General features: G+C 42.2%; 1 protein-coding gene and 1 pseudogene across 1 annotated transcript in view; both read left to right on the top strand.

Annotated features, from left to right (window-relative positions):
* The window catches only part of MYO1E (myosin IE), a 160244-nt gene that overhangs the window by 75800 nt on the left and 57215 nt on the right, over window positions 1-27229 (top strand). Inside the window, exons 3-10 of the mRNA XM_083183808.1 lie at window positions 5125-5214; window positions 9561-9655; window positions 13109-13196; window positions 14249-14338; window positions 15940-16071; window positions 16916-17050; window positions 18295-18427; window positions 21377-21573. Coding sequence (XP_083039934.1) covers window positions 5125-5214; window positions 9561-9655; window positions 13109-13196; window positions 14249-14338; window positions 15940-16071; window positions 16916-17050; window positions 18295-18427; window positions 21377-21573 — 960 coding nt within the window. The remainder of the gene's footprint in view (window positions 1-5124; window positions 5215-9560; window positions 9656-13108; window positions 13197-14248; window positions 14339-15939; window positions 16072-16915; window positions 17051-18294; window positions 18428-21376; window positions 21574-27229) is intronic.
* Window positions 26441-26548, top strand: LOC146076331 (U2 spliceosomal RNA; annotated as a pseudogene).

Genomic DNA, 27229 nt, shown 5'->3' on the forward strand with positions numbered 1-27229 from the left:
TTTCTGACCGTATTGGAAGCATCCCTCAGAGCTGCTGGTGAAGTATTGCAAGTATCAGAAATGGCTGTATCTATCAACATGTTCAGCTTGCCTCAGACCGAGGAAGAGGAGGCTATCCACTTCTTCCAGCAGCATGATCTCCTTCCACTGATGCAGAATTGCGCTAATGGGCACGCTATGCTGCTGTCAGTAAAGGAGTTTGTGGCGGTGCCATGTGAAAGCTTGCCGTCTCAAGGTGAGCCTCAGAGCAGCCCACTGGTTTCCAGGGTGCGGCTTATCCTTTGTCACCTTGGTGCGCATCATCTATTCCTGGGCCCAGGAACCAAGAAGCTCACATCCATCGACTACTGTCAGTAACAGCTGGAGATATCAAAGAAGATAGCGGTCCTGTATAACAGATAGATGCGGGAGGCTTGCACCATGGACCTCATGGCGCAGCCACAGCGGCATATTGGCGGTCCAGGGCACATCGTGGAGGTTGATGAGAGCTTGTTTGTCAAGCCTAAGAGCAATGTCTGCCATACGTTACCACAGGATTTGGGGGGGAATTTGTCGGGAAACTGGACAGTGTTTCTTCACCATGGTGCCCAGACGTGATGCCACCACTTTGATGGCGGCTATAATTGACAATATTGAGCCAGGCACCACTATTTATACGGAGTGCTGGAGGGCGTACAGCACTGAACAGCTGGAACTTGCAGGTTATCAGCATGCCCAAGTAAACCATGGGTTTAATTTCATTGACCCGGCCACAGGGGTTCATACCCAGAATGTGGAGAGACTTTGGGGCGCATTCAAATGGTGCAATAAGCGCCAAAGAGGCAAAGTACGCCACCAGCTCCAATCCTATTTGCAGGAGTTTGTGGAGAAAGACATTGGGATGTGATAATTTATTTGATCGCATACTGCGAGCACTTACACTCCTCCCTAAAGATGATTGACTGTTTTTTAATATGTTTGCTTTCATGATTTTTTTAGTAATTAATGTTGTAATGTTTTCAGTTGATTGTTATTATTATCATTATTTATTGTAATTAATGTGATTTAATTCATTATGCTATCTAATAATTTAACTAAATTACAGTTATTCATTAACACATGTCGTCATTACTGTCAGCTGTATGATATTGCAGGTGTGAATGTGTTCCTAAAACACCACCACTATCCAAACCACCCCGAAGCGTGGCGAGCAGCGGCGGAATGTGTCCTCCGACCTTTTCATATCCCCACTATCCACGTCTGCATTGAGTTGATCTTATAAAGTGTGGCGAGCCACCGAGCCCGAAGCGTAGCGAGGGGACGCGAAATACATGTAAAGTAATCCGCGGGGCACGCCACACTTCGGCGGCTCGCTACACTCGCCACACTTTATAAGATCAACTCCATGCCGACATGGATAGTGGGGGTATAAAAAGGTCGGAGGACACGTTCCACCTGCATTGGGGTGGCATCGATAGTGGAGGCGACGCAAAAAAATGGTAAGCACCCATCACATCTCATAGTAAGCACCCATCACATCTCATGGGTGCTTCTACAATGAAATATCGTATCAGATCGCACCCTGTCTATGGTGCCTTCCGATCCCATGTGATATTTCATTGTATAAGCACTCCTGTGCACTTAATATGGACATCGCATTGCACGGCACCGTACACGCTGTGCGATCCGATACGATTTCACTACGGAGAATAGCCCAGTACGCTAAAAGCGTACTGGGCACCCTGCTAGGAAACAAGTACCCTTTTTGCTTTGGGGAGCCCGGAAAATTTCTTTAGATACTCTAGGGCAGTGTTTCCTAACCTGGGGTATATGTACCCATTTGGGTACACCGCAGACCGGTTGGGGGAACTTGAAATATTGGCAGAAGTCTCCATGGCAGAAATAGTCTCCTGTTGCCGTGGAGATGAACCAAGTTGTGTCACTTCTAGGTCAGTTTGCAGCACCTACTATTTGCCAGACCAGCAATCCACTGGGAGCAAGCTGCCCTCAGACCTCAGTGATCCCCTGCCCCACGTGATGACACGTGTGGAGGAAGCAAGGGTATTAATCATGCAGGCATTAGCAGCCAGCCACAGACAGAGGGACCCGATTCCTGACTGCACACCTCTCCTCTGCTACTATGTAATATAAGGACATGCATACCGCTCATTTACACTCTACTCATAAGTAATGTGGATACTTCAATTTGAAATGAGTGGGTCCTTATAAATTAAATTAAGGGGTACCAGAGAGAAAAAAGGTTGGGAGCAACTGCTCTAGGGTGCCAAGATTCAATAAAGTTTGGAAACCACTACAATAGTAGCTGGGTTAGTTTTATTATTGGATAAATCATAAATTTAGATTAAATCCTTTTAGCAGTATATAAATAGATTTGCTAATTTTATCCAAGTAATGGTATTTTTTGCTAAGTGTGCTGAAGTTGGATACAGGAACATTCCACGGATATAATTTTGTTTTTGATGCCACAAAGTATTTAGACAGGCATCTAACAGACCTTGAATGAACTAATTGTGTATGTGAGCAGTCATGAATGAATGGTAAACTGTGCCACTTTAAGCTGGGATTATTTGACACGCAATCAAATGTTGCCATTCTTTATCTACACACTGTTCTATCCATGAAAGATGACCTCATAAAAACGCACATCTACTATGTGGTCATAAATCTCTGTACTCTTGCCAAAAACACATGGTATAGAGATTTACTATGACAATGGTGGTCAAAAGGCTTTTCCTTTTTTGCTTGTTTAGATACTAAATATTTCAGGTCACATTGATCCCTTTTAAATTTGATTGTCAATTATTGGTGCATTATAGTATTTTAATATTAATGGGCCCACATAAGTAGGAGAAAAGTTGTGATTACAAAATCTGTTATTGCCAAAATAATAGATGGTATACCATATAAGTTATATTGTTTCAAACTCAATGAAATATGATTATTTTTCTATGTAATGCATACAACTACCGCATTTACTTGGCCATTTATTGTCCTATATTTGCATTGCACTTCTTCTTTTTGTTAAATCATTTACAATAATTCATTTTAAAAAGCTGTTTTTTAGAGGATAGGATCCTTTTTATCCAATATTTCAGATCATGGCTTAAGCTGTAATGAGTAATACCATATTAAATTAGATTTGTTTAGTAAATTATATATTGTACAAGTTAGCAGAGTGAAAGAAAACATTTTAATGGTGGTGATAAAAACCAAAATAAAAAGGTAATTGGAAAAATATAAACACTATATTCAAGGCCGAAGTAAGGATTTTCGTAACCAGGGACAAGGTAGTAATTTGCCGCACACAGTAGAGCCAATATGGAAGTGGCTGTGAGGAGTCACCTGGGGCAAGTTTACACTCTCTCACCCTCCACTTCCAGTGGGTCGGTTGATCAGAGGATCGCCCTGCTGGTGTATGGGCCCCTTTAGCTTACAGTCAGGAGCTGATTGGCTGGTGTTTTATCACTTCACCAGGATTAATAAATCTGCCCCAGCATGAAGGTGACATTAATAGCTTTGTCTTGCATACAGTATATCCTTTGCCTTTACAGTCAAATTGTATTTGTATTTAAAAATGTTGTTGGTTATTTCTAGCTCTAAGTGATTTATAACTTTTTTTTTCTTGCTTTTTATAGATTTTTTTTTTTCATTCCCATATTTATTTATTTATTTACAGTTTCTTATATAGCGCAGCAGATTCCATTGTGCTTTACAATAGTATACAGCATGGGTCTTCAACCTGTGGCCCTCCAGATGTTGTGAAACTACATGTTCCAACATGCATTGCCACATTTTTTCCTATAAGAGCATGCCAAAAAACCTCAGGGCATGCTGGGACATGTAGTTCCACAACATCTGGAGGGCCACAGGTAGAAGACCTGTGGTATACAGTATAGTGCACATTACATTTTAGTACGTACTAAAATGAAAATAAAAAACAAATTACCATAATACTTATGATACTTTGGTCAAACAGATTTTTATTGTTTTCTATTTATAATATGGCCTATGGTAAATTGGAAGCTCAGGGTTTAAAAAAAAAAATGACCTTGGAATGTTTGAGAGATGTAGAAGATAGATTGAAAAGTTTTTTTGCCATATGGCTACCTTTTATATAATAAAGTTGTCACCATCTATGTGTACAAGATTGTTAGACTTACCACATGGTATAGCACAGGGATAGTCACTAGTGGGGCCCCTCCATTTAAGGTCGTATTGCACTACTTTATATAATTTATGGTTGTTTATTACCACTATGATTATCATAGATTGGAACATAATTGGTGTCATGTTCTTAATATATTTGTTATGTATATACTTTTCCTTGCCAAACGATGTTCACTTTTTGCACTACTGTACATGTTTGTGTGTGTGATGCTTCTGTGTTATTTTGCAGAGAATCCTATTGCTCATGTTATGCAACTAGAAGTTGACTGTTTATGATATTGGAACCAGAGGCGTAACTAGAACGATGTGGGCCCCATAGCAAAATCTTGGACCCCCCCCCCGCATGCGTAGGATAGAGAGAGAGAGAGACCCACCCCCCCATAGATGGTGCCATATAACTGCTACTTAACCCCCATTACTTACAGGTGCCGCTGTGTAATTACCCCCCACCCACCCCCAGGGCAGATGATGGTACCTCTGGTAGCACTCTGGTGGGTCTCAGTACTGTCGGGGCCTCCCAGCACACCACCTGATCGTCTCGCCGGGAGCTGCACCCACGCAGGTTCTCCCGAGTCCTCACATCAGCGCCGGAAACAGGCACTTTTGTACGTCGCACTGGGGCTGGTCTGTGGTCCCTACTAGAGTGACGTTAAGCCCCATGACAGACTAGCTGGAGTCTGGACTACAGTGCTGCGCTGTCCCTGGGACACGGGACAGCGGTGCTGTCTGCCTGCCGCCGCAGCATTACTTAAAAAATTAAAAGGGTGCAGTGGATGTTTGCTTGGCCCTGGGCCCCCCCAGCCGCCGGGCCCCATAGCAACTGCATCCCCTGCACCCTCTATTGTTACGCCACTGATTGGAACTGATTTTATCTGTCAGTGGTATGATTTCTTTGGAAATAAATCCCTACAGAATTTTCTAAATCATCATTAACTAATTAACCTTAACTGCTCACAGACCTATATTGGACCAGTGCTCATTTCTGTGAATCCTTTCAAACAGATGCCTTACTTTGGGGAAAAGGAAATCGAAATGTACCAAGGAGCTGTAAGTATAGTATTGTGTTTCCTGATAAACTATGGATTGTGTGCTTTGTAGAGAGATTGTGGTCTACTGTAAATAGGATATCCAAATGTAAAATCAATCTTACTATAAAATGTCCATGGCATGTACAGTTGTGTCTTTATTCATTATTGCAGCAATCATGGCAAGTGTCGTTTTTTTTTTCCTACGAAAATACTGTACATCTTAGTCAAATACAAAGTGCTACTGTACAATGCACCAGCTGCAGCATTTTTTCATACTACGATCCATTGTGCTATGTATACAGACTCGGTTGCACACCGATTTACTAATCCGATTAATCAAGGCAATATGCTGGTGCATCCTAGTTGCATGGTATTGATGTGTGTGTGTGTGTGAGAGCGCACGAGAGAGAGAAGATCCATGATTTAGGGTCTCTTGTATCGAGGCTCACCTGAGAGGTAGTGTTATATGATTTCATCAGTATAAACGACAACCATTTAATCTTTTATTTGGCTGTTACCCTGTAGGTTACTGACATCTATCGGTTCATGAAAACAAAACCATTTCATATTAGTAGCGGTCAAAAGTATGGCAAACAAATGATTATGGGTGCCCAAGGCTCATTGATGTGCATGAGGAGTGAAGGCTAGCCCATCTGTTCTCTACCTGCATTGGTAGAAGGGCAACTATTCCCTGATCATTGCAAAAGCACCTACAATAGACATGTGAACAGCAGAACTTTGCTGATAAATCTTAGGTCCTGGCATTCATGTGGATGTTAGTGTCACTTATCTACCTAAACCAGGCATGGCCAAACTGTGGCCTTCCAGCTGTTGTGAAACTACACATCCCAGCATGCCTTGCCATAGTTTTAGCATTCTGTAATAGTAAAAGTGTGGCAAGGCATGGTGGGACCCTCACAACAGCTGGAGGGCCTTACTTTGGCCATGCCTGACCTAAACATTGTGGCAGGACCTTCATGGCATGGTTTTCCCTTATGGCAGGATATTATTATCAGGATATTGGTCCCTGCCACACTGCAGAAATTGTTCAGGATTTTTTTTGAGGAACATGTGTGAATGGGCATATACGCGTGGCAATCGTGTGCTTAGCGATGTGTACTAAGTGATCTAGCCCCAGTGATCTTACTAAATATTAGTGCATGCACTAAATATCTGTGATGGGGATGCGTGGGACCGCCCTGTGTGCCTCTTAAGACAGAACAGCTATAGAGAGCAGAGTGTACAAAGTAACCTTTCCAAACTCACTATATTGAGGGTTTTTTATAGGCAAAGGAAAAACCGAAAGATAACGAAGCACTGACCAGAGCAGAGGACACTTTCTAGTATTTAATGGCTAGGATAACTCCACATAAAGGCAATGATTGGTCACAAGGACTAGCAATCAACCAAATGTCAAGGTGCTCCCCTGAGAGTAGTAATAATGTCCCTATAACAGGGAAAGGAAAGTATTCTGTTTTGGGGCACATATTCTAATGTATGTCTATTGAAATGTAATGTTTATTTTAATGATAAAAACAACTCACCTGTTGACGGTGCAAAAGATTATATAAAATGGGGTAATTGCTTCCCACAATAGGGTTCACTTCACTTAATGCGTGAATATATGTAATACTTTATTTGCTAAAGTAAAAAGGAGTCAGCAAAAAGGAAATTTCATATCCATCAAATCTCCTGAAAAGGTGCTGGTTGCTTAGCAAGCAAAATTGTGCTTATCCATACAATAGGGGTTACACAGTGAGAGTGTGTGTGTGATGTACAGCACAGTATTACCAATACAAGTGTACTACTCATAAGGAGTCTGGAGGTCACATGCTTAGATTACAATATTTTGTAGATCACTTTCCAAGTCTCAGATTGTGCTTTGTAGCAGTAACAAAGATAGACCCATCTATTGCAACGATCAAACATACTTTTTATTCTTTAGCACTTTAGAAAGAGGAAATCAGTGAAGAGATAAAACAAAAAGTCACAGTAACACAAAAAAGATGAATCAAACTGATTGAACAATGAGTCCAATGAAATCCAGCTGGGCACTTCCTCTCTCACTCAGAATAGAATAGTTAAGCCAGATTTGGTTCAGTCTCTGGTCATATGAGCGAGCATTTGCATGCCATGCCGATTACAGCTGGTTTTATCTGCGTTATAGATGGCTGTGTCACATGATGCTTGAATAATTGTTACTATAGATGGCACCTGCTTGATTTAGTCATCAAATAAATGTCTGTGTGTATATAACATTATACAGAGTACAGGAAAACTGTGTTTTTGAATACATTATTGCATAGATTGAATAAAGTAGCTAGAGAAATATAAAGTAAGTACAGTGTTTTGGGTATGCCTTTCAATCCTTTTGATCAAAGGCATTTATCCTGAAAACATTGTATACATTACACACAATGCATACCGTGCCCCCAACTAAAATAATGCACATGCGCTGCACGTATCACTGGGAGCAGGCTGTCTCTTCATATTCCCAAAGAGAGGGTGTACATGGAGGCTGCACCTCTCCTGTGATTACCTGCGATCATGGGTTACAGGCTCTAATCAGCCCCAATAAGCCAGTGCGCGCTGCGGCTTATTGCGGGTTTTGTATCTCCTTTCTCAGGCAGCTTTTTTTTATTATTTGACATGCTTTGAGATCAGTGATACTAAAATATATCTATCTATCTCTCCCTATATATATATATATATATATCTATCTATCTATCTCTCTCTCTCTCTCTCTCTCTCTCTCTCTCTCTCTCTCTCTCTCTCTCTCTCTCTCTCTCTCTCTCTCTCTCTCTCTCTCTCTCTCTCTCTCTCTCTCTCTCTCTCAGAAGAAAGCAGCACTCAGACTTGAAGATGGTCAAGAGTCAAGGGATTACTTTTAATCCATGTGCTACAGTAACGTTTTGGAGCGCTGAGGCTCCGTTGTCAGACCAGTTGGTGCATATAACTGGTCTGATTATAATATATATACATCACATCCGCTCTCACACCCCGGGAAGGGTGTTGCCAAGCAACCTAGAGATGCTCCATGGTTGGGCGCCTCCCACATCCCATGATTGTGTCTGCTTTCTCTGTCTATCTTTCTCACAGGGATTTGCATTTGCTAGGCGACCTCCACGCTGCAGATAATACAGGGACAAAAACAAGAACATTACAAACCTGGATCTACAAACTACTCAAGATACAATAAAACCATTAGCATAGAGAGAAAATAACAGAGGACTGTGTAATGACAAGATACTGTAATTTTGCAGGTTATAAGCATAATGTTAAGTATTCTCATAGGAGCATATTGAATGAAAGCAATTCATTCAGTCCCCTGGGTTTTCACAGTAATATATATATATATATATATATATATATAGTCTGGGGTGTATCCACACCTGCTGCGGCGTGGAAAGTCAGGCACTCGCCTAATAATAAAGTCCAATGGTCAGATATCTGACCATTGGACTTTATTATTAGGCGAGTGCCTGACTTTCCACGCCGCAGCAGGTGTGGATACACCCCAGACTATTATTGGGATATCCGCTCACCCCGTTTATCCTCTGTCTGGCACCCCGCAGTTACAAATATTTACGTGCGAGTGCGGTCTATACACGTACCTATATATATATATATATATATATATATATATATATATATATATATATATATATATATATATATATATATATATATATATATATATATATATATATATATATATATATATATATATATATATATACACAGCTGCATACCCTACTTTTTAACACCTCACATAACTAAGTTTTATGTTGCCGAATGTTTCACTCAAACGACCACTGTATCTGCAAGTGTGTCCAAAGCTTAAGCGTTCTGGTACAGGTATGATACAGAGCTCTCATTGCACTGTCCATTCAGCACTAGGTCCCAAATATCCTCTGCTTGATAACACCTAGCAGCTGATTCTGTGAATAGGAGTCCCCTATCGCCACTGACTCTGGTGTGCCCTAGCTGCACTACATTGCAACAAAATGCAACATTTTTGTTTAAAATGATGTACAAGGACACATCTGTATTTGCCATAATGCTGTTTGTACTTTGGGAGAAAGAGGCACACGGCACAATATTACTCCCCTGTCACAGCACTTCCTGTAGGAGTTTAAAAGAACATTACCCCCCCCCCCCCCCTTTTTTTTTTTTTTTGCGTGTGCGTGGAAGTAGGTCATCATTCTATACAACTTCTTATTTTTTTTTTTTTTTTTGCAATCCTTTGAATGATCTGGATGTTCTCATGGAATGTTGTTTTGGTATTAACTTTAATTTGTATCTGTCTAAGCGCAGTCATTTAATACAATTGTCCACCATTGATATTTGTTTACTGTGTTCTAGGCTCAGTATGAAAATCCACCGCATATCTATGCATTGGCTGACAACATGTATAGGAACATGATCATTGACAGGGAAAATCAGTGTGTCATTATAAGGTAAGATGTATTAATAATTCATGTTTCCTTGAATAGGGTTCTTTCCTTTTAATCACTATGATTATTACCTCTCTATACTCTTCATCTCATTGCGTTAATTAGTGATTGCTTTGTTTACAATGTATACCAACAATTAAATGTTGGGGCGTACTCTGTGATGACGTGTAATTAATACAGCATGTGTTTCAAAAATGATAGGAGCTGGATGGTTGGTTGCTAGTTTACCTCTGTCCACTTTTTTTCTCCAGGTTTTGATAAATATCTTATTAAATTACAGGAATAGGAGTATCTTGTTGCTCAAAGTTCCCACTGATGCCTAACCATGATAGCTGTACATGTCCACCCAAAAAGACTTACTAGATTTTCTTTAACTCCAAGTCCTATTTTGATACGGATTGAAAGTTGCTTTGGCCTATACATATTGTATATTGGGATCAATTTATCAAACGTGACACAATTTTCTGTCCGAATGATGGAATATAAAGTGATTTTGCTCTACACCTTCATCCGAAATGGGCATATATCTGCTTATAGATAGGGTATGTACATGCATACATTTAGCTTTCAGGGTCAGTATTAATATAGTAATGTGAATATGCAAGGACAGTCCTTATGCATATAGACATATATGTGGCTTTTTATAAGAGGACTTCTAAACAGGGATGGTTTGTGCATCCATTTCCAGGATTGCACTTAACCATATGACTGAACATGCCTTTATTGGCTCGTAGCTAGTTTTATAGTAGAATTCTAAGAAGGTCTATTTACTAAAGCCTTGGGTGGAGATAAAGTGGACAGAGCAAGTACCAGCAAACCTGCTCCTAACTGTCATTCTTCAAACACAAATTCAGATTTATTAAGCCTGGTGAAGTGATAAAGTGGCCGATGATAATGCACCAGCCAATCAGCTCCCTACTGTCAAGTTTCAGGCCGGGTTTGGAAAATGACCGCTAGTAGCTGTCTGGATGCTGTTATCACCTTCCACTTTATCTGTTCACCGATCTTAATAAATATGCCCCACATCTTGTACAATGGCAGTTAGGAGCCAATTGTCTGGTACTTGATCTCTGTCCACTTTATCTTCATCCAAGGCTTAAGCAGGGTACACACTATACAATATACAACAATACAATGTTGTTAATTATTTCTTTTGAACTCCAGGACAACCAATATAGTGCGTAAACCCTGTGCAATCTTACAAAATATATGGTCAGTGGCCAGGAGTATATACTGTTGTTTATGATAGAGGATGACAAAATAACTAACCCAAATCTAACTCTCTGTACATTACATTTGCCACGCCTGCAGTGCAGATGCAAACCAGCCTGAATCACCCCCATAGCATGTACCCAGCTTTAGTCAATAGACCTCTTATTGCACTGAAATAATAGTATGAGAAGCATAACCATATGAATTCTGGGTAGAGTTATGCAAATGTCATGTTACTGAGCTGAAACTGGAGATCCTTTCATGAACAGTTTAGGAGAGAGGTTGCTAATTTGACTGTTGTTGTTTCTTCACCTCTTTTTCTAATAACGCTCTATTTGGAACATAGCGCTTATTTAGTATTCACTTCAAAATACATCCTGTGTAGTCAGCACATGATTAATTGACTTTTATTTTATTTCTCTCCAAACTCAAAGCTTTTTTTAGTCGTGTGTGTCATTAACAAACTTCCTTCTCAAAATGCTGGTCTTTCATAAGTTACTGTTGGCTGAGTGATTCATCCCCCTCAATAGAACCTCCAAACCCAAAGGCTTTAATAACCTGGCCCTTTGTGTGCCCTAGCCCAGGAAGTTATTTTTTTTCTATTCTAGAGAAAATCTGATCTCCGCAAGATACTAATGGCAGAGCCTATTTTTAACTGCAATTACATTTTGCAAAAAGGTTGCAGATCTCTGAGGCTGATGCCTATTAATAACTGTAATTAAGGCACCTGGATGGCTTTTGAAGTGGATGTCACACATGGGTATTGACATGGGCTCAGGCTTTGGTTGCTTTGTGTTCCACAAAGGGCCATTATCTATGTAGAAAAGAAATGGCCGTGAAGTAGGAAAAAATAATATGCGGTAACCATTAAGTGCCGTGTCTCTATCAAGGGCTTCTAAGAAAAGGGATTGTCAGAGGACTTAGATTATAGTATGTTTTGATGGAAATCTTCAATGGAGTGGAAAAATCTAAATGAATTTCTAATGAGCATTCTGTTTATGCCTTCATATCCAGAAGCTATGCTTTGACGCCTTTCTGATAATAATGTTGTATACCCATCACATATGCCTGATCTGCATCTGGAAATATTATAGTGAGATCTAGCGGTAGATATGTTATCCTAACAATAACTGCTCTGCATCTTCATTGTTGGTAAGGTGCACTCAGTGCCTGTCTCCTACATTGGCCAGCATCAGCCTCTACAGCCTCTCTGTCCCCTTGCTCTCCCCGCCCCTGAGCATGGGCGTACCTCTTGGTCCCCGCGTGCTTCATCCTTTTGAGTGACAGTGTGCGCAGCAAATCCATTACTAATGCGCCATCTGTGTCTCCATGCTGTGACCATTATCACAGCGCTCCTAGTGTGTGACAGGGAGAGTGAGAGACGGTGCTTCCTTCCTTTAACCTCAGAGAGGTGTCCCGCTCTGTCCGTCGCTATAGCTAGCACTTCTGACAAAGACTGAGTATATGTGAGGGTTAGATTTGGGTGAGTTATTTTGTTTCTGTGCAGAGTAAATACTGGCTGCTTTATTATTACACTGCAATTTAGAGTTCAGTTTGAACACATCCCATCCAAATCTTATTAATTTTATTAATAGTTTCTTATAAAGTGCAGTGAATTGTGTTGTGCTTTACAATTGGAAATAGAGATAAAACAAAATGTATAGTAACAAACCGACATAGAGGTAGGAGGGCCCTGCTCGAATGCTTACAATCTAATCTCTCTGCTAACCTATGGTTCCCTTTTACTTCCTGTACATGTATATATTATTCTGAAATAACATGATTCCTATGATAATCAGGCTGCATCTTCATATAAAGAGTTGATATGGTCTAGCAATGAAAGTTTAGATATATTCAGTTATTAGAGGTAAGTTGCCAGTGTCAGTTATGTAATGGCACTTGTACTCCAGAGACAGGAAGTCTGTGGAGTTATTCAGGGAACATTTAAATCAGACTTGCCTACCCTCCGGGAATGGCCGGGAGCCTCCCGAAAATCGGGTCCTTCTCCCCCCCCGGAAGGTGGGCAAGTCTTCCGCTTTCTAGTGGTAGCCCCCGCTCCCCTCTTGCCCGCTGGTTTAATTACCATAAATCGCTGGTGTGCGGTGAGGGGCAGGGCTTTAATGACGCCTCCTGCCCGCGAATCACTGCGTTTTTCGTCATTGGGGATGAAAGGATTTGTGAGGTTAAATTTCATTGCCAAGTAGGTGATTTTTTTTTTTAAATGTGTTTTCTTTTCCAATTTAGTGGTGAAAGTGGTGCAGGGAAGACTGTGGCTGCCAAATATATCATGGGCTACGTCTCAAAGGTGTCAGGGGGCGGCCCTAAAGTCCAGGTGAGATCATTGGTAAACATGGCATCAAGAGCATCAGCAGACATTAGGACAAAATGATTATACTCTTCAACGCAGCTTCTGGTTTCAGAGATTGTTATGCGCTATGTAATGGAGCAGTGGTTCCCAAACTTTCTTGAATAACTGCACCCTAGAGCATCAGCATTTATTATTGATAAATTTGTAGACAAAATTCAGTAAATTATGCCATGTATGCACAGCAATGAAGCGGAAAATCGCTCAGTGCATACACACTGAGCAATTTTCGCCCATCCAAGTGATTTTCCCTGGGGTGGACAGCTTTCCATAGCAGGATGCTATGGAAAGCCTTCCTCCCCGCTGCTGATCTGCTTGGCGGCAGGTGATGATGCGGGAGAACGCATCAGCACTCAACGCTCATTGCAGGGCCATACACCTTGGGAGACTAAATATTTTTTATTTATTCCAGGACAACTGACCTGTGGTACCCCAGGGTTCCTAAGCACACAGTTTGAGAACCACAGCACTAGACACAACTGACACTATAGAGAGAAACAATAAGTGGGGCACTTTTGGCTAGAATACCTTAAAACATTTGCTAAGAAGCATTAACACACCTGCTGGTCAGTGTGTAACAGGCCATCTACATATAGGCAATGGATTAGTAGGGAATGGATTAGTAGAATGCACAAGCCTTCATTATGTTACCATTGACATCAGGCACCCAATGAATGTTCCTGATACTCGCCAAATTGTGTATGGCAGAGTGGGGCAGATGTATTAAGCTTTAACAAGAGATAAATCCAAGGATGATAACGAGAGATAAACGTCCAGCCAATCACCTGCTCACTACCATGTTACAGCCTGTGTTTGAAAAAAGTCAGTAAGGAGCTGATTGGCTGGACGTTTATCTCTCCTTATCACTCTTGCATTTATCTCTTGTTAAGGCTTAATACATCTGCCCCATTATGAGGGGTGTAGATTATTTTCACAAAAAAATGAATAAAACGTAATTCTTATTTGCTATTATCTATTATGATATAATATAATATATTTTTCTCCATTTTTAATCAAAGCACGTCAAAGATATCATCCTGCAATCAAACCCTTTATTAGAGGCCTTTGGGAATGCAAAGACTGTGAGGAATAACAACTCCAGCCGATTTGTGAGTCTACGTCTCATCTGATTGCTGATGGTCACATTTTATTATATGACCTGTATGTTTTTATGAATTCATAAGATTTCTTTAAAATCAAAGAAATTGAGGTCTAAATATAAGATAGAAAGAGGCTTGTATATCAGGCCTTAGTGGGAATCTTTGTTTCTTCAAAATATCACACATGTAGAGTGAAGAGGTTTCACTGTTTTACAAGGTGGCAAGTTAAAAGAAGCTGGGTTTAAAACAGTGGTACATCATGGTACGCCTCTACAAACATTTAATACTATGATTTATTCATATATCTCTTGGATTGGCCAGATCAACATGGTCTAGATTAATGGTTCTCATACTAGGTCATCAAGGACCCCCAACAGTGCACATTTTCCAGGTCACCTGGCAGGCTCACCGGTGCACTCATTATTCACTGACAAATTTGAAAATATCACAGGTGGAGCTAATTATTTCACCTTTGATTCTGTGTGGAGACCTAAAAAAAACATGAACTGTTGGGGGTCCTTGAGGACTGAGGTTGAGAACCACTGGTCTAGATGAACCTTCTACCAGGTTTACTTTATTTATTCAAGCCCTTTTGGTTAGAGCCCCACCTTGGATTTCTTTATTACCTCTGCAGCTCAGACATAGAGGAAATGTACTAAGATGTGAGTTCTATTTGAGATGGGATGTTGCGACGGACAACCAACCAGACTATACTATTCTAACATGTGCTAAATAAATAAGAAGTATATTCTGATTGATTGCCCATAGCTAGATGCCAGGTGAAATAGATCTCCAATCTTAGTAAATTTCCCCAATAATGTTCTTCAAAGATCAACTCAGTTTGGGTATCCAGAAATTCTGCGATTTGGCAGCTAAACTTGCTTGTCATGTCCTGTGGAATAGGCCAAAAGCATAGAGAATTCTGACTGTGAACAAAGCTGGAGCACGTGTTATAGAGTATGCCTCTTAGTTTGTGTGGCTCCACAGACAGGTCCATCCTGTTTCTCCTAGTGATAACTCAGTTGTTGCGCATACCCTACCTATCTGGGACTCTTCCATTGTTTGCACCCATTATAGAAACGCCAATGTATATGGTGCACGTGGGTTTCTGGGTCCAGGGTGGCACACACGGCACCCATGTTTATATACTTAACTTTTTTTGTTTTTTGTTTTAATAGATGGTACTAGTCCTTCTGCTTCCTTGGTACTTGTTAGTCGGAGACTCTGGATAGATCTCCTAAACTTTTTTTTCACTTTCACTGTTCTAATATTGTTAAAATTTGGATGAGTAGACCATTTCACAGCCAGTCCATTGATTGACATAACATATTGTCATCCTTTCAAGTTTGCCCTCCTTTACATCTATGGCTTATATATTTATATAGATTTCTCCTTTGCTCTTTTTCTATTTGTGCCTTAATATTATTTTGTCTCCGCTTTCCTGAAAAAACAAATGTAAAAAAGTAAAATAAAACCTAGGATTTCCCCCTGTTGCATTTAAATCTGCAATTACAGTTATTGATTATGTGCACAGCTTTTAAAACCTAAGCCATGCATCACGTTGGAGGAATTTACAGTGATATGTTTTAACAACTGTTCTTTTTCAATAGGGAAAATACTTTGAAATCCAGTTTAGCCCAGGGGGAGAACCAGATGGAGGGAAAATCTCCAACTTTTTACTGGAAAAATCTCGAGTGGTGATGAGAAATCCAGGAGAGAGAAGTTTTCATATCTTTTATCAGGTAGTAATACAGAAAAAAAGAATATTCTTTCCTATCTGCCGATCACACTGCAGTGTACACGTGCCAAACAATCCTGGATCATTGCCAGACTGATTCTTCATTTAAATCCGCACATGCTGTATTTGTTCCAAGCCCTTATTGAACTGCAGGACTCTACTTTGGTCAGCAGGAATGTCTGGGTGCTAATGTCATTGTAACATTATTAAATGTTTGGTACTTATGTAATATCTGGGCTCCCGTTTTTCTTATGAGACCGTGTCCCCTCGCGGGGCTCGCTGCGCTCGCCACGCTTCGGGCACGGTGGCTCGCTGCGCTCGCCACACTTTATAAAATCAACTCCATGCGTATTTGGATAGTAGGGGTATGAAAAAATGGGGTGCATTTAACATGGGAGTCCAGATAATACATAAGTACCAAATGTTTTTGGGCATACTCCCACATCAACAGATGTTATTCCTGTTTCAGCCTTGTCTTCCATGGCCAATGCTTGGCGGTGACAGAATGTAACGAGTTCTGAAACAATAATATCTCATTGTTTGTTATTTTGTGACATCAACATCACTTACCGATTACAAGTATGTTTTAGTTATCTAAAACATAACAATGTCTGCACTGGAGAATCCTGAAAACTAGCCACCCTGTTCTATTTGTGTTGTCAGAACATTCGATCGTGAGATTTATGTGACAATCTGACCTGTTTAAGATGTAACCTACAGAGCGCAACATACTGTACAAGTACCTCATGCACCTGTTTATAGTATGTTATTTGTAGCTGTGGTATAAGATTATGTGGATATTTCTTTTGTTATATATATTAATTTTTTTATATTTTTATTGACTCCAGTTAATTGAAGGTGCTTCTAAAGAACAAAGAAATGACCTTGGGATCACAAGTTTAGATTATTATTACTACCTTAGCCAGTCTGGATCTTACAAAGTGGATGACATTAACGACAAGAGAGACTTCCAAGAAACCATGGTAACCTTCTTATGCTCACTTTGGTTTACTGCATACATCTTAAGCTGGGTACACACTGAAGCGAAGTGTACCCAGCTGATATGTCGGTCTGACTTACACATGGAGTGATGGTAATTAATGATGGAACGACTTCTGTTCCATCCTTCATTAACATGAAGGATGTGACCGTAGGAATACGCAAACACACGGAGCAATATGCCATTCCAATCCGGAAGTCCAGATGGCATATCGCCTAGTGTGTACCCGGCTTTATAGCCATTAAATTCTTTATGTAATTTAATTTCCTCCAGGGAATTCTCTGGATACTTCCATTGTGGCTATATTTAGGCAACTGAGAGGGTTATGGTTTAGGATTAAACTGTGGTGGGGATTAGGTGTAAACAGCAGTAGGGTACACACTAGGACCGCTAACCAAGCCAATGGCCACGGGTCCATGCCAGGTTGCTAATGCACATTTAATGATGTAAAGAAAGACCTCCTTGTTTTGTCTTTCACTGCACTTCATCTGGTCACATATGATCTCTTCCAGTTGACCATGCAGCACTGCCAACCAGGAGCTGTTACATGCGACTTGTGTAATCACGTGTACACATTACACAATCCGCATGATTTGTCATTCTTATATGGTAAATTGTGCCGATATTGTCTAAATGTTTACCCAGCCTGAGTGAGGGTTTGAGAGTGTTTTAATTGGTTAGTGGAAACTGCAGGTACAAAAAGCAATTACTCAGCCTTCAAATGCTCTTTTAATATGTATAAAATATGTATACAGTGCCAGTATATTATGGAATTGTATATCTTTTGGTTTTAAACTTAATCACTATACAGTACAGCAATCATTATGCAAGTTTCAGCATTCTAGACAGTGGTGTATTTGCAATGGGTGCAGTGTGTGCGCTGCACACATACCCCTAAGTCCCGAACGGGAGCACTTTTTTAATACTTACTCTGAAATCCCACAATGAAGGGCGCAGCACTGCAGAAATTATTGGAAAAATGGGTGCCAAGCCAATGTACCAGAGATCTGTGCAGCGCATTAGAGTCTGAGCACGAGATGGCGCAGCGTTACTGCCAGCAGAGAGGAAGGGGCCCCGGTTGTAGGAAGCTGCACACAGGCCTCTTCCTCTCTTACAAAGCCCCTGACTGTAGTATGGTTCACTGAATTTGATTGATGAATGAGAGATGTATACAACATGGTGAAGCTGAGTTGAAGCTTATAACACTTCTCATTTTCCCCTCCCTAGCATGCCATGAACGTGATTGGGATCTTTGCTGAAGAGCAGTCTATGGTGCTGCAGATTGTGGCAGGGGTTCTACACCTGGGCAATATTAGCTTCAAAGAGAAAGGAAACTATGCAGCGGTGGAGAGTGAGGAGTGTAGGTATTGGTATACAAACCGTGGCCTATTCTTGTGAGGCACTAGCATCTGTTGTTTGACTGCCATGTTTTGCAGATTATAGTTGCAACATGACCACAACACTTAACTTAATTGTCAAATATAACAATGACACACACCTTAACAAGCATGCAAAGACCAGAGATATAGTAGCATATATTTAGGATCTGTCTTGGAGTACAAAATATACAACAGGAAAAAAGAACTTCTCTGCTACGGGGAGGGCAGTATGTAAATGACCTTATCATGATTTAGGGTTGTAAGGTGGTTAAGTCTAGCACTATTCAAATATGCAATGTAACAGTAGAGCTAGCCAGTATGTGTGTGCCATGTGCAAGACCATGTAACATGCAAATAACGTTTGCATTTAATAACATATTATGTGGTTTGCTTGGCACTACATTTATGTTTCATCTAATATAGTACCTATATTCAGCATGTAGCATGACAGCCATGCGCTCTGTGCTCCTACCCCAATACCCTGAATGTTGACCTTTTGACCATGTCGACCTTTTTGAGGTGTCGGCCTTTTGATTTTCTACATATATACTGTTGACCTAACAAGCCATATCCCAAGGCTCCATGCAATCAGCGCCTCACTAGAAAATAACACAACTTTGTTTTGCCCCCACCTTCGTCCACACTGAGGAGCATGTCCATATTACAGCACTAGGCACTATGATCAGTACATCAATTTGGCCTTTATAAATTGCACAGCACTTTTCTTATTCGAAGAAATGGTACATTTATTTTTAATGAAGTTGTTGAGATCACATGTACACATTACATCCATTTGTAATTGAAAGTCTTAAAATTGTAACCTCCCCATTAAATGAGCTATTGACCTGACATGAAATCCATTCTTGTAACCATGTACCGTATTTGTGATTCCGTTGCACTCAGTCGGTATAGATTGTAGCATACGCTGCAGTATGGTATGCACATATGCGGACTGTGTGGCCACAATCTGCTGTTAATTGAGAAGAAAGGGTGGAAGTGAAGTCCTTTTTAATGTTCAAAATTGCTTCCAGCATCCTGGCAATATTAAGATCCGGGACTCACTGTATTTATTTCTGCTAAAAGCAATCAATCCAATAATGTTGTCAAGATCTTTAAACCCAAAGTTATAAACCCAAGAAAAAGAATTGCATAGCAAATAACTTTTTGTTAAACTTCAAGGCAATCATTTGCTACTAGAAAGATGCATCCAAACTATGTCCCCGTCATAATGTAGTGACATGTTTTAAATGCATCTTTATTTTAAATAATCAATATTTAATCATACACAATTGCCCTTATTCTGGTTCAATCGCAAAGGCAAATTCCTACTCGAATAGACAAAACCATGTGCACTGCAGAGAGATTTCGATTTGGGTAAGTTATTTTGTTTTGCGGTACTTATGTAGTATCTGGGCGCCCGATTTTTTTGATTGTATGCCTTAAGTTAAGGCATACAATCAGATGCGATATCGCATCGCATGCGACCATCCGATGACCCGATTTTTCCATAGGAATCAATGTTAAAATGGACTGAGTCCATTTTAACATGGAATTCAATGGGAAAAGGGGGTCCTTTTCATACCCCTACTATCCAAGTGGGCATGGAGTTGGATATAAACCTGTGGCGAGCGTAGCGAGCCACCGAGCCCGAAGCGTGGCGAGCGGACGGTATTCTGTGTCCCCTCGCGGGGCTCGCTACGCTCGCCACGCTTCGGGCTCGGTGGCTCGCTACGCTCACCACAGGTTTATATCCAACTCCATGCCCACTTGGATAGTAGGGGTATGAAAAGGACCCCTTTTTCCCATTGAATTCCATGTTAAAATGGACTCAGTCCATTTTAACATTGATTCCTATGGAAAAATCGGGTCATCGCATCGCATCCGATGGTCGCATGCGATGCGATGTGCCCGATCCTACCCGATTTCTAAATCGGGCGCCCAGATACTACATAAGTACCTGTTTTTCTGTGCAGGGAAAATACTGACTTCTTTATTTTTACACTGCAATATAGATCTCACTTTGAAGTAAAACCCCACTCAAATCTAACTCTCTCTGCACAAGTTACATCTACCCCACGTGCAATGTACATGGTTTTGTCCATTTGAGAGGGAATTTGCCTTTACGAGTGTACCAGAATAAGGGCCAATGTGTGGCACAAACAATTAACACTCATTGTATAATGATTCTGGATCAGCGCCCTGTCCACTCAGAGTCAAATCAAGTCAATTGGTGGCAGTTGCTACATTGAAGGGAGTAGAAGGATCCAGAACGTCTTCCTCAGAACCCAAATATAAATCAAGTCCTTTGTGGGGGAAGATCTTACAGTAAGACCTTTTAAAAACCAGTCGTTTTTTGTGATATTCGTCACTGTGATGTATGCACAATAAACTACAAGTTTTTAAGAGTTTTTTTTAATTATTGTTCAATTGTGGGAACTTGCACTAGAATGCCTTTGTTTACTTACCTCTTTCACATCGCTAAGCCGGGTAGGGACATGGGATCTCGATCCCGGGTCCAGCCCTCTCACATTAAACCCAGGTCACCCATTATACAGAGGGGACCTGGATTTAACCCTTCTTATAACCCATGTCAAGTTAAGTTGACCTGGGTCATACGCTTTGGTGCTATTACACCTCCCCTCAACCTGGGTCAACAACCTAGCAAATACCCAGGTCCGAGGTGTGGTGTGAAAGGGGTAATATATCCTCATCACCATTCACTCTTGTTAAGAAGATAAGAAAGTTGCTCCTCTCCTGAATGTATACAGAAGTGTGTACAGCTGTTATCTGACAGGCCATTATAGTTACATAATAGCACACAGTGCTAAGCTTTCTATAGAATATAATTTGTTATTTAGTAGTCATTTGATGAGCACCTGTGTAATGATAAAGTATAAATGATCCAAATTTTTGCTCTCCTATGTTTACAGTTCTAGCATTTCCTACATTCCTTCTGGGGATAAATGAAAGTCGTTTAAAGGAGAAGTTGACCAGCAGGCAAATGGACAGCAAGTGGGGTGGCAAGTCCGAGTCCATTAATGTGACACTAAATGTGGAGCAGGCCTGTTATACCAGAGATGCTCTCGCCAAAGCACTTCATTCTCGTGTCTTTGATTACCTCGTAGATGTGAGTATCACTTTCATCATAGCAACATTTTTTTTATAGACCTTGACAAGGCTTTTTAACTGGAGACCTGTGAGACAGGTTCTGCTCCTCTACATTGCATAGACTTGGTTGGATGACAACCCATTTGTTCTGTTCGTATGTAGGCCCAAGCAAACAGTTATCAGAAAGATGAAGCCTACTTATTCTTATACAACTTGTAGTGTTGTAACTTAGCCATAATAACATAAATTGTTCTATTATTTTTACTAGCTTCATACCATTTGCACTAAAACCTGCTTGTGAGTTTGTAGTAGGTGATCCAGTTAGCGCTCAGTAAAAATATTTGGGGGCCCAGAGACCCGTCCCCTCTATAAAGTTGGGGTCCTATTCCACAGTTTGTGGGTCCCATCCCATATTGTGCTTTTGAGTTACCCCCCACTACTGTTACTACAATTCCTATTCGGAGGGCAGAAGAAAGTGAGTGGAGTGAGAGACAGAGGCTGTTGGGGAAAGAGACAGTGAAAAAGAGAGGAGGGAGAAGGGGGTGGTCAGAGACAGTGAGGGCTTCATGGAAAAAGAGGGTATGAAAGAGTGGTGCGAGAGAAAATTCTCTTGTTTCACCCATCCTCAAGCAAACCCACTCTTGATGTTGCTACTTACTCTAACTATACTGTACACCAGGGGTGGCCAACCGGTCAGAGGTAAAGAGCCGAAAAATATCAGTCGTCAAGCCAAAGAGCCAACATCATGCGCGCGCCGAAGGCGCGCGCGCCAAAAAGGGGCGTGATCGAGGGAGTGGTCAGGGGCGTGGTCATATGACACAAGGAGAGTGGCCACATGACAAAACTTTATGCCCCCAGTGCCAGATATGCCCCCCACAGTGCCAAACATCACATGCCCCCCACAGTGCCAAACATCACATGCCCCCCACAGTGCCAAACATCACATGCCCCCCACAGTGCCAAACATCACATGCCCCCCACAGTGCCAAACATCACATGCCCCCCACAGTGCCAAACATCACATGCCCCCCACAGTGCCAAACATCATATGCCCCCACAGTTAGGAAGCTGGGCCCTCCAGCACAGGTGTTGCCCACAGTGCAACACCTATGCTGGAGGGCCCAGCTTCCTAACTAAAGGGCCCACCTAGAGGGCCAGGAGGGCCCAACAAACAAATGAGCCACGGACCAAGAGGGCCCGACTAATGCGCACACAGGCCAGAAGGGTCTGAATTTGCCCACGGGCCTAGTGCCCGACACCCGGTGGTCTAGGGTGGATGGAGGGTAGGAGGCCAAAGGCCCCTACCTGGTGTTGGGAGAGGCCGCTGGGGGGAGCTTCGTCAGCTCTTTTGCTTCCCACCCCCGCTGGCCTCTCCGGGAGACATCTTTTTTCTTGCAGAAGGCGCCGGAGATCTTCTGTCTTGATCCCGGCGTCTTCTGGCCTCTTTAGCGGCGCCGGAACTCTTCTCCCCGCCGCCGTCTTCTGCGCCATCCTCCGGCGGCTTCTCACGTCTTCAGGAGCGCTCCGCCGGCGTGGAGAAGACTTTTCGCCCTCCCGCTGCCGTCTGATGTCAGACGCCGGGGGCAGGGCGGAAACGGCACGGCGAGCGCTGATTGGCTCGCCGCGGCCGTTTCCTATTGGCCGCCGATGCGGCGTTTTGAATTTGGCAGCCGAATTGGCGCCAAATTCAAAACCCCGCTTTGCAGACGGGATGGGAGGCTGGAGCCGCAATTTACAGCGCGGCGAGCCGCATGCGGCTCGCGAGCCGCGGGTTGGCCACCACTGCTGTACACTATAGTACATTTTTCAAAGGCTAGCTTGAAACCTCCTGACCAACCATTCTCCAGTTTGGCTGTTGCTTTCTCCCCTCCAGAGAAATTGCCTTACCAAAGTCATCAGTGCTGTCAAAGAGCTCTCTCATCCATCTTCGCCTCTCGGCAGCTTTCATCACTCACCATCTCCAATTGAATGCCCTTCACACTATGGACCTTTTGTGACAATCTCCTCCTCTTTGTCACATGTCTGTAACTATGTCTTTGATTCACAGCCCTCTACCTTTTAACTATTGGGGATTCCTCAGTGCTCTGTTTTTGCCCATTTGCTTTTGTCTCTGTACACTTCCTCAATCAGTGAAATATGAAATAATCAGCTATTTTAATCTCCTATATCACCTCTTACCGGATGACACTCAAATTCTTCCTATGACATTTCTGCCTCTCTCCTTTCTTGTGAGTTCCATGACTTCCCACTCTCTAGTCTCGACCCCTCCCGATCTCTCCTTTATTGTTGACCTATACTCTGATCTCCTTTATTCCTCATATCCACTGCTTGACTGTCATTCTTGATTCCTCCCGTTCCCACATCCAGTTCCATTCCCCAATCCTGCCACACTTGCAATATCACCTGGATTAAGCCCTTCCTTTATCTTTAACACCAGACTCTCCACCAGCCTCCAAAACCTCAAAAACTGTTTCAACACTGTTTAATAAAGTTTTTTTATAAAGTTATCTATATAGTGAAACAGGCGCTACTCAGGGTGGTATGTGTAAAGCGGCTGTACATGAAAGGAGTGAGCCAAAATATATAATCAATATAGGTGCATGTGTACAGTGCTTAGAAGACTAGTGTAACCTTATTGAGATGACTTGATAAAGTATAATATGTATTTATAATTTAACACAATAGAAATGAATAGAAAAAAAATAATATATACACAGCCATAAATAAAAAATAAATAAATCCCGTTTATAGACTCTTCACCCACTGGCCCTCTTTCTCCACACATCACCGTTCTTCCACACCCCATCTCTTATGTTAGCTCCTGTACGATAGATTGTAAGCTCTAGTGAGCAGAACACCTTTATCTTGTCTACCTTCTCCTGACCATCTTACCCACCCTATCCTCGAGCTAAGTGTTTCTCAGCTTTTAATTTGTACAGACTTGTGTGTCAGACAATGGAACTAAGGCTGACCTAGAAATGCATTCACTGAAAAAAACTTTTAATACAAGTAACTGCAAAGGTTGCAGCTATGGACAGATGCATGTACTGTATGTTTGTATACTGACAATAAAGCTTTAAAAAGAACTCTAGTACAACTACAACATAATGGGGAAGATTCAGTTGTTTTGTGGCTGCCCACCAGGGCTATGTAATCTTTGCCCCTGTATGCGCGCCTATTAGCTGCACAAAGTGGCTAAGTAGATAACTCCTCTGAAGTCCCAGTCTGGAACTGAATATTTTTGCACATATCTGCTCATTCCCCAAGAAGCTGCAATCTGAATGTCTACTCGGTAATTGAATCAGCCCCATTGGGTCAGCATCTGCAGTACATTTACAATGAGCTGATGAAGTGTTTTGCTTTTACTAGGGGCTGTCCTTTATCAGAAATTCTCTGTGTAGTTCCACCAGCCCTCATTCACATAATGATTTGTACCAGCTTATATGTATCTGTGCTGGTCTGGAACGCTGCATACACCTTAGAACACAGGTCTTCAACCTGTGGCCCTCCAGATGTTGTGGAACTACATATCCCAGCATGCTCTTATAGGAAAAAATGTGGCAATGCATGTTGGAACATGTAGTTTCACAATATCTGGAGGGTCACAGGTTGAAGACCCATGCCTTAGAAGATATTGCAATTAATGCGGGCAGTAACAACTGGTTTTGAACAACAAATAATTTACATTGTATAATGTGTATTCTTTATCACAATGCCGATGCGTGCACCTGCGGGTTGTCCGTTGCTGCTTCTGATATTTTTGAAAACGCAGAATGAGCTTTATACTGTATATTGTTAACGACCACATACTCCTGGATGTGGTCACTGATGACCTATTTTGTAAAATTGCTCCATGTGTATGCACTATTTAATTTATCTGGAGTTTCAAGGGAGTACAAGGGGAATCGTTGATTACATTGTATCATTTGTAACCAGCTTAGGGGGTATGCAATCTGCCGCCGCTATTTCCGACATGGGAAATAGCGGCGGCTCCCTATTCAATGCTGTCATTAACGACAGCATCGATGTGGGATCACGGCAGAACGGGCCCGACATCAGAAGCTGTCGGGCCCGTTCTGCCGATAACGGCCGTGGATTGTCTTTATCCGGGCCGCAGATCGACAATCCACGTCCGTTTTTGCGGCCACGCCCCCTTTGCGCCCATCGGCAGGCGGGTCATTGAATCCCGTCTGTCGTTATGTGGACGATCTGACCGCAAACGGGCCTGGATCACGGCTGTCGGCGTGTATCGACAGCCGTGATCCCACATTGCATACCCCCCTTAGTTTTTGCACATGCCCTTAGTGTGCCTGGCATGTGTAAAATGCCTTTTCACTGTACTATAGCTCCAGTTGCAAACTGTAAGAAGCCTCAGAAAATAGGCAAATCACTGTAGCCGGATATTCTCGGAGACAACTTTTTATGGGAGTTCCCAGAGTAAAATTATATATGCTACAGCTGACTTTGGACACGTAAAAACCTTCAGTGGTAAAACTGGTATATTTTTATTGCCATATTGCGTCTTTATTTGAAATACAACATGCTGCAGTGTTTTTAAATATGCAAAGTTATCTTCTATGTATTGGTTTCAGGTCAATATGGACAAATAAAATATGATTTTAATGGATTAATCAAATTCACCAAAATGCAAATGTACTACCCATGTCTTTGCAGTGACGCAGGCAGTTTACCGATCGTCAAAATACCGACAACTATTGGCATACAGTCAAAATGCCAACATTCATTATGCTGACCTTTTCAGAATGCCGACACTGTCCAAATGCCAACATTTTCAATATCGATATGTCAAAAAGTCAACATGATTTATTCGGTACTTGTGTAGTTTCACAGCTACGCTCGCCATGCTATCTAAAATCAACTCCATGCCAACATCTCGGCCTTTTGGCTAAGATCAAGTGTAGTATCTGTTCTTATCAGTTGGGTCTGGACCGCCCCCCTGGCAGAGAATAGAGAAAGGTTGGACTAAACCACCTTGCTACTGAGCTGAGGACCTGAAATACCTCATGTTCTGGGCGGGTGCAAAGTCTCACTGAGTATCTTCATCCTGCCGTAGGGGGGGGTACACACCCTCCTACTGGTAGGGAGGGGAGAAGCATCGGGCCTAGTAGATGGGGCTCTTGTTCGGGGGTCTATAGCCTCCGAGGGAGAGTCACTCGAAAAGCCTGGTCTAGTATCCAATCCCAGGAAGACGGGAAAAGCTGGGACCGAGTAGATTGCTCTCTGGTCCGGGGGTAACATGTCGCCCCCGGCCAGGGAGACAGCGAAAAGCCCAGCCCAGTACTCAATCCCTGGGAGAGGTGAAACGTCGGGACTGAGTAGGTGTTTTCTTCTCCTTCGGTTGGTCTATTCGGCCGCTGCGGGGGAGACTCATCGAAAAGCCCGGTGGAGTATCCATTCCCATGCCAGGGGGCCGGAAAGGGCCTGCTGGTGAGGCGGAGAAACACTTGGTCGGACGCTGACTGGCTGGCTGCTTGGAGTCCGAGGCTGCACTGTGCCCCCGGGGAAACTCGGGGGTGCCGAACATGCACGGGTGATCCCAAAATCACCATGCACTAGCACTGCGCACTTTCCCTCTAGGTATGCGCTTCACGTCCTTACCTCGTCCTTTTGGATGGGGTAGGACAATTTTTCACACCCCCACCCTGGCCTTCTCT

This window comes from Crinia signifera, chromosome 4, assembly GCF_055691185.1.
Source record: "Crinia signifera chromosome 4, ASM5569118v1, whole genome shotgun sequence".
NCBI classification, from domain to species: domain Eukaryota; kingdom Metazoa; phylum Chordata; class Amphibia; order Anura; family Myobatrachidae; genus Crinia; species Crinia signifera.